The sequence below is a fragment of the Carettochelys insculpta genome, chromosome 25 (assembly GCF_033958435.1).
Source record: "Carettochelys insculpta isolate YL-2023 chromosome 25, ASM3395843v1, whole genome shotgun sequence".
In the NCBI taxonomy this organism is placed as follows: Eukaryota; Metazoa; Chordata; order Testudines; family Carettochelyidae; genus Carettochelys; species Carettochelys insculpta.
Window position 1 is genome coordinate 13,028,262 of NC_134161.1, and position 13,293 is coordinate 13,041,554.

Consider the following 13,293-nt stretch of genomic DNA (forward strand, 5'->3'; position numbering starts at 1 on the left):
CAAGGCCGGACACATGCTCTGCTTCTCAGGCTGGACTCAGACAGGGTGCAAAGAGCAGCAAATTCCAGTGCCCTCTTGGGAGCCCCTGTGTGACAATGGTACTGTGCAGCTGCTGTTCTGCAGCCCAGAATCAGCAGCTGTGAGAGATGCTAGTACTGCGGGGTGGGGCGTTTCCTTCCTGAAGGGACTTTATCAGACAAACTGGAACCTCCAGGTTTCTGGATCCTGGAAAAGTTATTTACCCTGCACGGTTTCCTGGCCTCGCTCCATCGGCGAGCGGGATCTTTCTGGGCACTTGTTCAGAAGGCGTTCCCTGCATGCCAGGCCATTGGCAGAAGCTGCCCTGTCCCTCCAGTTCGAGTCTCTGCCCACCCCCTGCTCCTGACCGGCCCACCCCCGACGTACAGGCACTGGAAGAAACCCCTCAGGGGCTGTGCAGGGAGGGATGCGATTCAGTGCTCTCCCGGCCTGTGGATGTGCGACTCGGGCTAGGGTGCTGGCACGCGGGGAGCGGAAGGGGCTTCCATCCTGCCCAGGGTCTGCAGTTTGATTCAGTGGCTCTGGGCACCCCTCCTTACGCACTGTCCCAGCACCCACTGGCTCCACAGGCAGCGCTCAGCGGGACTCCCCGGAGCTGCTTTCCAGGTCATCGTTAGCGCGCCTCCTACTGGCCGCCAGGCGCGCCCGCCGCTCCAGAGCGAAAGGGACCGGGCATGAGCGGCAGGTGCAACCAGCAGGGAAGTCCGGCTGCCCTGGCAGCATCCAGGCTGCGCTTTTGCGCATGGCCTGCCTCTGCTCGGGCCCCCCGGCTCTCCCCTTCGCCACCTCCCCCCAGCTGGGCGCTGCGGCCCCCGCCGCCCCCGGCCCCACCTGCTTGGTGAAGAGGATGGCGGTGTCCCAGTACTCCGGGTGCTTGTCGCTCCCTTTGTTCCACTTCTTCTGCCAGGCGCAGAAGTTGCGCAGGGTGAGCGCCGCGTTGCCCGTCACCTTGGGCCCCTTGTCGTCCTGGCCGATGAGCAGGAACTTGACCACCACGATGTGGATGGGGTTGAGGATGCTGGGGTGCTGGTAGAGCCGGGCGGCCGTGGCCATGAGCGTCAGCAGGTAGTGCTTCAGGTCCGCGCCGTGGAACTTCACCATGGACTCGTCGGCCACCACCAGCGTCTCCACGTAGCGCGGGACGGAGACGAAGCGCTTGGAGCGGCCGCTCTTCCTGGGCGCCCGGGGCTCGTTGGGCTGCTTCTTGCGCTGCTCCCGGGAGCCCTTGTACCGCTCCAGGGCGTGCAGGACGGCCGGGTTCAAGCCCGAGCCCACGCCGCACCTGGAGGTGGCGGCTCCGGCGCGGCTGGGCGCGCGGCGGCGCTCCAGGAGGTGCTCCCCCTGGCTGTTGCGCAGCGCCCCGCCGGCCGTGCCGTTGCGCAGCGGGCGGATGAAATACTCAGCCCCCCGGTAGCCGAACGCCCCCTGCAGCCCCCCGCAGAGGCTCAGCGCCGCGAAGGACTCCCGGTCCGAGTTGACGTCGCCCGAGTAGAAGCAGCGCCGCAGGTCCGGGCGCTCCTTGGCCGCGCCGCGCGCTGCGCCCAGGTACTGCACGGCGAAGGCGGGCGCGATGAAGTGCGCGTCGGGCGCCAGGTGCAGGTAGAAGTCCTCCTGGAAAGCGCTGATCTGGAAGATCACCCCCTGCGGGCCGGCCGGCTCCTCCGGGCCCCGGCGGAAGTACTGGCGGCCGTTGAGGTCCGGGTCCAAGCGGAGCGGGGTCACCAGCTGGCTCTCCAGCGGGGAGCCGAGCGCGGCCAGGGCCGCCAGGCACAGCCCGAGGATGCCCCGCAGCAGTCGCATGGCGCCGCGCGTCACTCGCGGCTCGGCTCAGCTCGGCTGCGCTGCGCTGCCCGGGGCCCCCCGCTACCGGCTTTCCCAGCGCATCTGCGCGCCCGGGGCTTTATATACCTCGCCGGCCCGCGCGCCAGGTCCGTGAGCGAGTCTGCGGGGAGGGAGGTGCGCAGGGCGCTTATTGGACCTGCCCTCAGCCACTTGCAGCGCTCCAGACGCGAGAGCCCCGCGGCGGGCGGCGGGTTTTAAAGCGCCCGAGCGGCGCGCTGCGCAGCGGCGGGTGTCCCGCTCGCTCGCTGCTCCCCGGCGCCTCCCCTGCCGCGCCGCTCGGGGGCCGCTTCGGCGGCGTGGGGCGTTCTGCTGGGGGCGGCGGAGCTTGTAAAAGCCTTGGCCGGCCTGTTGCTGTGTGTGTTCGGGGCCGCTGCACCCGCCCCCGAGCGCTGGCAGCCCCAGAAGAGGTGCCAGCTGCCGAGGGCATGCTCCGGAAAAGGACTAGCTAGGACATGCGCTCGAGGGGCCCCCATCACTCCAATCCATTCACGGCACCCCCCAAACCATTCACGGACCCCTCAATAACCCCCAAACCATTCACGGACACACGATCACCTCCAAACCATTCACGGACCCCTCAATAACCACCAAACCATTCACAGTCCCCCCAATAACCCCCAAACCATCTGCCGATTCCCAAATCACCCCCAAACCATCTGCAGACCCCAGTCGCTCCCAAACCATTCATGGACCCCCCCATTCACCCACAAACCATTTACAGACTCCCAATCACCCCCCAAACTGTTTGTGGACCCCCAACTATCCCCAAACCATTCACAGACCCCCATTAGAGCCAATTCTAGCAGCTCTGGACGCTTGATGAAACGAAAAAGGAAACCACAGCAGAGATTTTCCAACCACAATTCATAACATAGTTGGATGATACGTAACTTAAAAATAGCAATCGATTGTAACTTTGCAATTCGTTTAAAACTTATTTTCTGTGATCATTGTTATTTATCTTTTATTTTGTTCATGGACCCCTGGGGCCCATGGACCCCAGGCTGGGAACCGCTGCACTCGATGGTCCGAAAAAGGATGCCTATCACTGCTTTGTCTGCCTTCTCCCAGTTAGTGCCAGCTTTAACCTGCTGAGAAGCTTTTAAGCTTCAGTGCCCACTGCAGGTTGCAAGAAGAGGTTCTTTAAAACCAGCAACCTTTCTGTCCTAGACGTTGCCGTTCCGAGATTTCCTTTAAAATTGGTCAAACAAAAAAGCAGTCACGTAGCACTTTAAAGACTAGCAAAATAATGTATTAGGTGATGAGCTTTTGTGGGACAGACCCACTTCTTCAGATCAACGCACCTAATAAATTATTTTGTTAGTCTTTAAAATGCTCTTTTACTGCTTTTTTGTTTTGATAGTATATAGACTAGCACGGCTTTCTCTCTGTTACTACTTTAAAATTAGTGTTATCTGCAGTTCTGCTTACCAGTGCCTGATCTTTCTTTCCCTGCTCTGGCTGAGTTAGGCCTGAAACTGGTAGTGGTCCTGATGAAATCAGTGGGGTAGCTTTCTTCACAAGGACAAGGCATGTAACTGTCACCCCAAGGAACCCCCAACAAAGGAAAGTTGGCTCATAGAATCACAGGGTCAACTGGCACCAAGTTTGGCCACAATTTTTTTTCCACTGAAAAACATCAATATGTCAAAGCCCAGACTGTTGCTGGGGAAAGAGGAAAGAACATCAGAAGGGCCATACTGCGTCAGACCAAAGGTCCATCAAAGCCAGGATCTTGTCTTCTGGTGGTGGCCAATACCAGGTGCCCCAGCAGGGATGAACAGAACAGGGAACCCAAGTGATCTGTCACCAGCACCTCCCTGCATGGGTATAGGGCCCAAGGCACCCCCTCTCTCCAGCCCAGGACCTTCTTCCCATCCTTAACCTGCTCCCAGTCTATCCCTTCTCCCAAGCCCTGTCCCATCCCAGTTCTTCTGATCCCTAGTTGGCCCCAGTTCCACCTCTTCCCTCCAGCCTCCTGGAGGGAAGTGGTGTGAGTGATTCCTGGCATCGGGCCCCCACTGCACTCACTTCAGTGGAGGGTCCCAGCCGTGGCCCAAAGCACTCTGCTGAGTCCAGATCCCAGACACATTGTCTGGGGGAGTGACCTGGCTGGGAGATGGCAGGGAGAAGTGAAGTACACCATCTGGGTCATTCCGCTTCCCTCACTTCTCACCACTGCTGCTGAATGCAGAGATGGCCTGACCCCTGCTGCCAGCTCCAGGCCCCCAAGTAACCCCCCAGGCCACTCTGGGCCCTGCAGGGTGCCCCCCAGAGCATGGGGCCCAGGGTGGCCTCTCCAAACTGTCCTATAGATGGACAGCTGGACCTGTTACACAATTTGGTTTGGAGAAAATCCCTGACTTACAGTGCTATTGAAAAACAATTAGCTTTGAAGGTGGTCAAAAGGAAACTCTTTGGGGTTTGCGCTCCAAACCAACTGTTGTCTTCTCTGAAATTTCGTTTCTACAAACAAACAAACAAAACAAGTTAAGGAAAAGCTAAGAGGCAGAATCAAATTTAGATCTTTCGAAGGGACCAGAGTGAAAGATTTCTTAGACTCAAAGGGTTAGAAGAGATCTCAGGAGGTCATCAAGTCCAACCCCCTGCTCAAAGCAGGACCAACCTTCACTAAGTCATTCCAGCCTAAGCTTTGTCGAGCTGGGACTGAAGAACTTCTTAGGATGAAGAGTCCAGTGCTTCACCACCCTCCTAGTGAAATTAGAAAAAACTTGAGATCATTGTTCCTTGTCCTGTCATCTGCCACCACAGAGTGGTGCCTGGCTCTGTCCTCTTTGGATCCCCAGCTTCAGCTAGTTGAAGTTTGTGATCAAATCCTCCCTCATTTAATTGGCCCCAATTGTAAATAAATAAATAAATTGTTGGCTCACGAACATTTTCAAGATTTGGATTTTTTTTGGCCCAATTTTGGACAAGAAAATCTTTTTGAACAAAAATTGGAAAATTCTTGCCAGACAGGAAACCAATTTCCTGCCTAGCCTTTCCCTCCCCCATCACAGGACCAAGAATGTGTCTGGACCAGGAAGTCCCAGTTTTGAGAGGTGTAATCTGCGTTCGGAGGGAGGGATAGCTCAGTGCTTTGAACGTTGGCCAGCTCAGCCCAGGGATGTGAGCTAAATCCTGGAGGGGAACCTTTGGGAATGTGGGGCAAGGGGGTTGGACTTCATGACCTCTGAGGGTCCCTTCCAGTTCTATGAGATAGGTATGGCTTTATCTATATGGATTGTTGTTTGTTTTTCAAAACAGCCTGGTACATTGAATGCAGAGTGCTGGGAAATCTTACCTTACCTTAGCATTTGGCCCTGTTTACTCTCAGATATTCAGGTTCAAGGTCTGGGTTGCCTCCATGGGGCATAAAAGGGGCTCTTATTCCCTCTTATTCCCTCCTACTCTGATGCATTATGTGCTGTCCCAGTGACACTTTAGCCCAGCATTTCCCAACCTAATTTGGCCATGGAGCACTCTTAGCCTTGGAATATGTTGACGGAACACATACATGCTGGTTGGGATTGGTTTGGCACGACAGAGGATTTCATGCTGAGAAATTGCTGCACATAATGATCAAAAGTTCATTTGAAAGAGTTAGTTTTTTTAGGTGTCTTTTATTTTACAAAGAGAAAAAATAACAAGAGGAATAGATAACTGAATCTGAATAGACAGCTAAAGTCCTTCTGCTGGAGGATGGTTAGCAACCCTATCATTAAATATAAAAATTAAAAATAAAATACAAACCCAAAACAAAACATCAGTATAACAACCGAAAGAAGGATAGTTAGCGTCATTCTTTTGTACAAAAATTGAAAGGACAATATTGTTCAAAAAAGGACTCTTCTTCCCTAAAGCTTAAAAACATTTTTAAGAAAAAAAATGCAAAACAAATTAGGTATGGAAAAATATTTTTAAATTTTGTGTTTTTACAGCAAACAACTGGAAAATAAAAATAAATAACATTTGACAGGTTTTTAATGGACAGAGTGTTTTGGCATCTTTTGATCACAAATCCACTTAATATGAGGAATGATGCTGGAGAGTTGGATCCTTATATAGGTGCAGCATCATGTGGTTTCTCCGAACTTGTCTTGTTCCAAAACAATCTGAATCTACTCTGTTTCCATATGAGTCGCATAATAATATACTATTCTGAATGTATTGTAAATATTAATATACCTACAATCTAAACACCATTCAAATACCTTAGTATTTTGCTTCACTTATAATTTCATATTTAATTTTTCCTTCTAAAACATATTGCTGGCATCAACATTTTTTCACAGAACACCTATTCACATCATGTGCAATACCAGCGTTCCGTGGAAAGCAGTTTGGGAACTTTAGCCTGATAATCAAGGTGGCAGAATTTGGCCCATGATGAAGACTGCAGAGATCTTCAAAGCAGGGTTTAATTGCTTGGGAGACGTGTTGCTAAACTCCCTGCGCCGTTTTGCAGATCTCAGCCTCGGACCGTAACCACCCCAGACAAGCCCTTTAGCACACATATTTTCTGGGTATGTCCCAATATAAGGAGGAGACTGCAATCCTTAGGCTATTCGTCTGGTGTTGTAATTCCAGTACCTCATTCCCTATTTCCCTCCTATTGTTACTCATGTTTATTGCTTCTCTACTTGCATCAAGCTGCAGTCTTTTGGAGCAAGACCTGTTTCTTACTCTGTGCTGTACAGCACCAGCACAATGGGGCCCTGCTCCATATTCTCTGTAAGCCAAGCCTTTGGGTGACCACCCACAAGAGATCCACGTGCCACCAAGCTGATTAGCAGAGCACCCACAGCATCCACAAGTTTTTCTCTGTGTAGTGCACATCCACACATGCCTCAGTGCACATAACAAAATTTAGTCCACTCATGGATGGAAGAGCTAGAGGATCCTGTCTGGAGTCTTTGGGAGTAATAATTAAGCTATTGCAGTAAGGAGCACATTGGCTTTGATTCAACAAGGTGCTTAAGCACATGTGTAGTCTCCTGGACTTTAATAACCCTGCTTGCATGCTTAAAGTTATTTACTTGCTTCTGGGCCATTCTGCATGGGAGGAGCATCAGTAGATGTATGGAACGGTAGCTGGGGGGCTGTTGTGTGCACACATGTGTGGATGTGTATATACCCATCGCTGGGTGTGTAAGTGCATATGATGTGTTTATGTGGATGGGACTGCGATATCTCTGGGTGGGCGAGGCTCTGTGTGTCCGTGGTGTAAGGGCACATGCTATTCCTGGAGTGTATCTGTGACAAAGGTCTGTGGGTGTAAACCTGTGGTTATGTCTGTACATCTGAGCACCTACATGTGAAAATGGATGTATAGAAAGTGAGTCACATCACAAACCTGTGTAGATCAGACAAAACTCCACTAAAGTTACCACCTGCTGAGGCTTTGACATTCCATGTGTAACCTAGTCAGTTTGGGACTGATCCTGAAACCCTCACTCAGGTGGGAAGGGCTTCCAGAGAGGCAATGTTTCTTTGGGTGTCTCTGGTTCTGTGTGTGTTAGTGCCAATGGGCCCAGAGCCTCAAATGTATTTTAGCTCCTAACTTCCACTGATCCTTTGAGAATCTGGGCCTGCAGTGTCTTTGTCAGATGCCAAAGGACTGGTAATCGGGAAAGATTCACAAGGTGACCAAATGGTTTGAGGGTTTTTTGTTTGGTTTTGTTTTATTTTCCATCTTTGGCTTTTCTGTTCTCCACACATTTTATGCTTGAATTAGACACATGCATTTAAATAATGCTCTACAGTTAGCAGTTTATGCAGAAGTCACATATTCAAAGCAAAGGCTTGTTTTTCCTCCCCCAAGTTGATTTAATGGTAAATTAAGATGGCTGTGGAGACACGGTGGTTTTGATGTGACTTAAAGGATATGGCAGGGACATGACAGCAGCAGAAGAATTTTATGCATTTCCAAAACATAAACCAACAGTGCTGCCTAAGGGAGACAGAGAGTGAGGCAGCTGGCAGTCCTGCCTGTCCTAGCCCCAGGATTCGACCACTGGCTGGATTCCCCATCAGGTCACCCTCTAAACTACCGTAAAGCTGAATTTGTGATTCAAATATCAGTCTCAGTGAGCCCATACATTTTGCTAATGAACTCAGGGACTTTAATGAATCCAATTCCGTTTGAACACCAGCCAAAATACAACAGTGGCTCGCTTGGGTTCAGCTGGGAATTCATACCGCATGTCTCATGTCAGACCTTCTGAACTGCTCGGAGGCGTTAACCCAGCTAAGCAGAGTCCCTCCTTCATGCTGAGAGCCTGGCCAACTTGGGTTCCAATCCAAAGTTTCTTTTTTACACCCTGTGGTCAGAATGTAAGGAACAGAGGAGGGAACTCCTCAGAGGATCTCACCCTGTGACGTGTTGTGAGATGGATTCACAAATGCAGATAATGAATGTGCAAGAGGAAAAAGACCAGACTTAAGTACAAGCAACTCAAGCCAGCACCAGGGACCCAGTGCTGTAGAGGTGAGCCAGAACCAACCCCCAGGTCCAAATGCTCTCAAAGTTGGGGGATGCTCGGAATCTGAATTCAGATCTGAACATGGCACTGGATGCCTCTCAGTATGATGGACTGAAACAAGCCTTTGGGCTCTGGAGCTTAGCAGTTCGGTGCTGTGCAGCATACCGCACAACAAAGCCCTGACCTGGCTAACACCGGTAAGGATGAGTGCAATATAAACAACAATCAGCTCCATTGGGCAGACTTGGCCTCTGAGGACAGGACAAGAAGCAATGAACTTAAAAACAGCAGCAAGGCGGGGGCTTAGGTTGGACATTAGGAAGAACTTCCAAACTGTCAAAGCGGTGAGGCAAGGGCCTCTCTTTCCCACACGACCATTTAATCATTCAGGTCAGATCTCCCAGTCTGACACCCACGCTGGATGAGGGAGAGGGGATGCTCTCCACGTCGCTGGCTCTTCCCCTGGTATTTGAAGGGATGAACCTTCTCAGGAGCCTAACATCACACATCCCATCTGGAAACAGAAATCACCATGGGTGAAATTCACACCAGTGCAGAGCAATGTTCCCTCTGTCTTTTTCCATCCCTGGGCAGAATAAATTTCATTGTATGTACCAAGGCATGTGTGGACGTGTGCCACCAACAGAAACACACGCTGCCAGCTGTGGGTGCTGGGCACATCAGCTGTGCGGCAGTTGCGTCTCTTCTGGGTGGAACACTTACAAGGAACTCTGGTGCAGAGGGCCAGTGCGAGCGACCAGCTAAATCCCACTTGAGCTGGATTCCAAGGCCTTTGATCCGTAATTCAGTGCCAATGATGGAGTGTGAGTCATCCAGAGAACAGAAACCAGGGGGGTACCCACCACCCTTTAAAAATCAGCCTTTTCATCACATTGTCCTTCCTCCCCTTGACACACAGGGAATCATCCCACTACATGATCCCAGCCTCTGACAGCAGGAATGGAGAGGCAACACCCCAACCCAGTTCTCTCGTGCCATGGCTCTGTGACTGGCGATCCACACCAGTCAGAAAACCCACGACTCAACACTCCCAAGCAGAGCACCTTGTTTTGAACTTGTCCTTTTTGTTGCTGGTGTTCTAATCTAACCCTCCCGCTCTGTTTATCCACGTGGTTACAGAAAGTAAAAGCCTGTTCTTTTAATGTGTGACTCAACTCCCAACCTGGATTTTCTCTGTGTGTAAAATGTGGGATGGACTGAGCTAGTGTCCAGCACTGGTTTCTGACCACGGCATCCCAACAGCCCTGGCTGGACTTCTACTGAGCCCATTTTACGGGAATGTTTGTGGGGGAGAATCTCTTTGGTCACAGAGTCCCGTCTCCTGCTGTCCCAGGCAACTCTGCCATGAAACCTCGCCCGTAAACATAGCGAGATCCATCTGAAAGCTAGCTCAATTTCTTTGCTGACTGCTTCCTTTGGGAAGCTGCCTCTGAGCCCTGCTCTGGGAGAATCATAGAACACTAGAACTGGAACAGACCTCGAAAGCTCATTGAGTCCAGTCCCCTGTCCTTGCGGCACGATGAAACACCTTTTAGACCATCCCTGATAGGTGTCTACCTAACACTCTTAAATATCTCCAGTGATGGACATTCCACAACCTCCCGAGGCAATTTACTCCAGTGTTTAACCACTGTGGCAGGTTCAGGCCAGAGGCCTCCAGCAGAGTAAGAAAAAGGCAGCCCACAAGGGGAGAAAGACCTACTAAATCCAAGCACAGGGCAGCAGGGCAGTTACAAGCAGCTGGAAGGGAGATGGCTCAGGCCAACTGGGGCCAGCTGACTCTATTGCTGGCTGGATGAAGGCCTTTAAAAAACCCTCCACTGGTGGAAGGAAAGTTGTAGGAGAGATGCAGAGCAGAGCAGAAGCCAGAGTGGCAGTCAGACCACCTCCCGCTTAGAGAGACAGCAGAGAGGGACTCCCAGGAGGAGCAGCTAGGCTGTCTACCACAGTGGCACCATGCAAAACCACGGCCCCCGGGGGAAAGGGGCGAGAGACTGATCAAATGGTGGTCTGGGAAAGAGAGGCCTTTGCCATACCACCTAGACAGTTTGGAAGTTTTTCCTAATGTCCAACCAAAACCCCCACCTTGCTGCTGTTTTTAAGTTCATTGCTCCTTGTCCTATCCTCAGAGGCCGAGGAGAACAATTTTTCTCCCTCCTCCTTGTAACACTCTTTGAGGTACTTGACAACACTGTCATGTCTCCTCTCAGTCTTCTCTTCTCTAAACTAAACAAGCCCAGTTGTTTCAGTCTTCCCTCATAGCTCGTGTTCTTTAGACGTTGTTGCTCTTCTTGGGACCTTCTCCAGTTTCTCCACATCTTTCCTGAAATGTGGTGCCCAGAACTGGACACAATACTCCCACTGAGGTGTTAGAAACTAGCTCCTAATATCCAGTCTCAGTTTTTCCATGGCCAGTTTACTTCATTTGTTCTTGTGCCTTTAGTTTAAACAGCTTCCCCCCGCCACCACCTTCTCCAGTAGGTGACTTCTCAGGGCTGAGAGTCACTGAGCTGCCACCTGCCTGCAGTCTGACGATCTTGCCTGTGCCAGCTGTGCCCTGGCTCTAACACAATGCCAACTCATCAGCTGCTTAAGGACTCCTCTCTGATCCAGCCCTGTGGGGTAACAATAGATGCAGCCTAACCTCTGAGCCCATTCAATGTGTCTCATGTGGTATCCAGCCCCTCAGCCTGAGACTCCCACAGAAATCCCCCAGATCCTCTGTTCCCAAAGGAGCAGTATGCCTCAGCTTACCACTTTTCCCTCAGCCTCCTGCTCTTGTCCCACACACAGCAGGCATGTTCTGTCCTGGTGAAACCCCAGGGCATTTCATTTCAGAAGGAAGAGAAATTCAAACATAGACCAGCATACATGCTGGAAACACATAGGTACACTCATCACAAAATCATATAATGCAAACTAGGGCCTGTGCTTCCTATCAGTCACCCTTCCTAGTTAGCAGAGTAGACCTCCCACACATGCCCCAAAGTTTATTCTTTTGCAGTGCTTGCTAGCCCCACAGAGCCAGGGCGCCCACTCTTTCATGACACAGCCCTGCTCAGTAAGAGGAGTCCTCCATGAAGGGCTGCAGGGTGTCTTTCTTCACCATGTGATATACCAAATCCATCTTTATTCACAGATAGGGTGATCACCATCTGCAGTAATATTCTATTTACCTCCAAATAGGTTTGATTGTTTGCAGTTCCTTTTGATGATGGCCACTAAGTTTTACTCCAACACACAAAGCATAGTTCTAAGCAGCACTCCCTGTAAGCTGTACACTCATGCAGACGCTCAGGGAGATTCAAACGCTGATTGGCAGAGCACCCACAGCTAGGTTTTCAGTTCCTGCCAGTGGTGCACATAAAATATTTATTCTACGTGTGAATGAAAAAAATCAGCATGTGGATGGAAAAGTGTGGTTCCATTGTTCCCTAAATATTACCCCTAGGTGCATTTCATGGTGATTATGAGTATTGATAAGACACAGGCTTTTGGAAGAGCCTTCAAATGCTGCCCTTCAAGGATAAATACTATCAAAGTGCTGTATTAGATGTAGCAGGTTTGTCAGGATTCAGACAGGAGCTGCGTGTGAAAAAACAGTGAGCACTTCCCCAATTGGCATCAATGGGACAGCTAGCCTTTTAAGAGAAACTGGGCTCTGTTGCACCTGTGACTGGTCAGCTGCTGCCCAACTGGGCTCCAGAGAGGGCACTGGGGCCCGTATAAAAGGCCTGAGCTTGTGCTAGAGCTGAGGTGAGGAAGAAGTTGGGTGAAAGTTGCTTTTAGGCCTGGAGCATTAGAAACAGCAGTGAGTTGTCAGTGGGAGAAAATGCAGGAAATCTGAAGGTGAGTGGCCAGTAGATGATGGGTACTGGGCAAAGTAGTTTGGAGGGTGGGCTAGAGGTGTGGGGGGCTTTTAAGTCATAGGCAGCTTCTGCTGAGGTGTGAGGGAGGAACCAGGACAGGCAGGCCTGGAAGCAAGGGACTGGCTCTGTGGGGAGGTGCAGTAAACAGACATTGAAATGGCATCTAATGCTTGGTGGTTAGGTGAACTGCAAACACTGTTCCCCTTTATATTGGAATCTGAATCAGCTAAGACAAGAAACTGGGGAGAGAGGTGGCCCTCTTGACTGTATTGCATGGATTTTGCTGCTTTACACTTCAGAAATTCCATTCTCACAATTCAGGGCTGACTCCCATTGAAGTGGGAATGTTACTACTTAAAATAGATTAGAGAGGTTCAACCTTTGCAATTAGGCACTGTGGGACCTGACTGGTGTTGGATGAGACAATTTGCCTGACCCTAGGGGGTCAGTGTCCAGCAGCATTACCAACGTTTCTGATGCTTGCTGGGCTCTTAAAAAACACTTTAGGGGTAAATTGTAGCTAAGTAACAGCACAGAACACTGAGAGCTTTGACTGGTGGCTGGAAAAAAATGTTATGGGATTGTGGGGAAACCTGGGTGCACACTTGGCAAGTGACCATCTGGCTAACTAAAGTCTTGCTGGATGAGAGAGTTGCAGGTTAGAGAGATTCAGCCTGTACCCAGACTCGGAAGCTTTGCAGATGAGATTGAGAGGAGGCTATACTCTCTCCCAAGAACAAGTAATGAGATCTGAGCAGCACTGGACCCAAAGATACACCCCATCCCTGATTTAAATACGAAATCCCAGCCTAATGTGGACTTTGAAATCTGCTCTGGATCCAGATGCTGTCCCAGCTCACTCTGCTTTCTTTGCATGCATTTCCAAAGGCAGAGAGTCTTTGTTTTGTCTCTCTTTCATGTTGCAAAGTCAGACTTGTCCAGCATGTCTCCTATATGTTGCAGTTCCAAAAGAAGTTTAAAATACCCTGTTGAGAGCTCAGAGCTGGAAGGAGTGGGGAATGGTTCTAGGGAGGAAA

At 50.6% G+C, this 13,293-nt stretch overlaps 1 protein-coding gene across 1 annotated transcript in view; it reads right to left on the reverse strand.

The window, feature by feature from the left end:
- ADAMTS15 (ADAM metallopeptidase with thrombospondin type 1 motif 15) overlaps positions 1 to 2,791 on the reverse strand; it is a 33,535-nt gene extending 30,744 nt beyond the window's left edge. The window contains exon 1 of the mRNA XM_074976671.1: positions 871 to 2,791. Within this exon, the coding sequence (XP_074832772.1) occupies positions 871 to 1,839 (969 nt within the window). The 5' untranslated portion in view covers positions 1,840 to 2,791. The remainder of the gene's footprint in view (positions 1 to 870) is intronic.
- Positions 2,792 to 13,293: the final 10,502 nt, after the last annotated feature.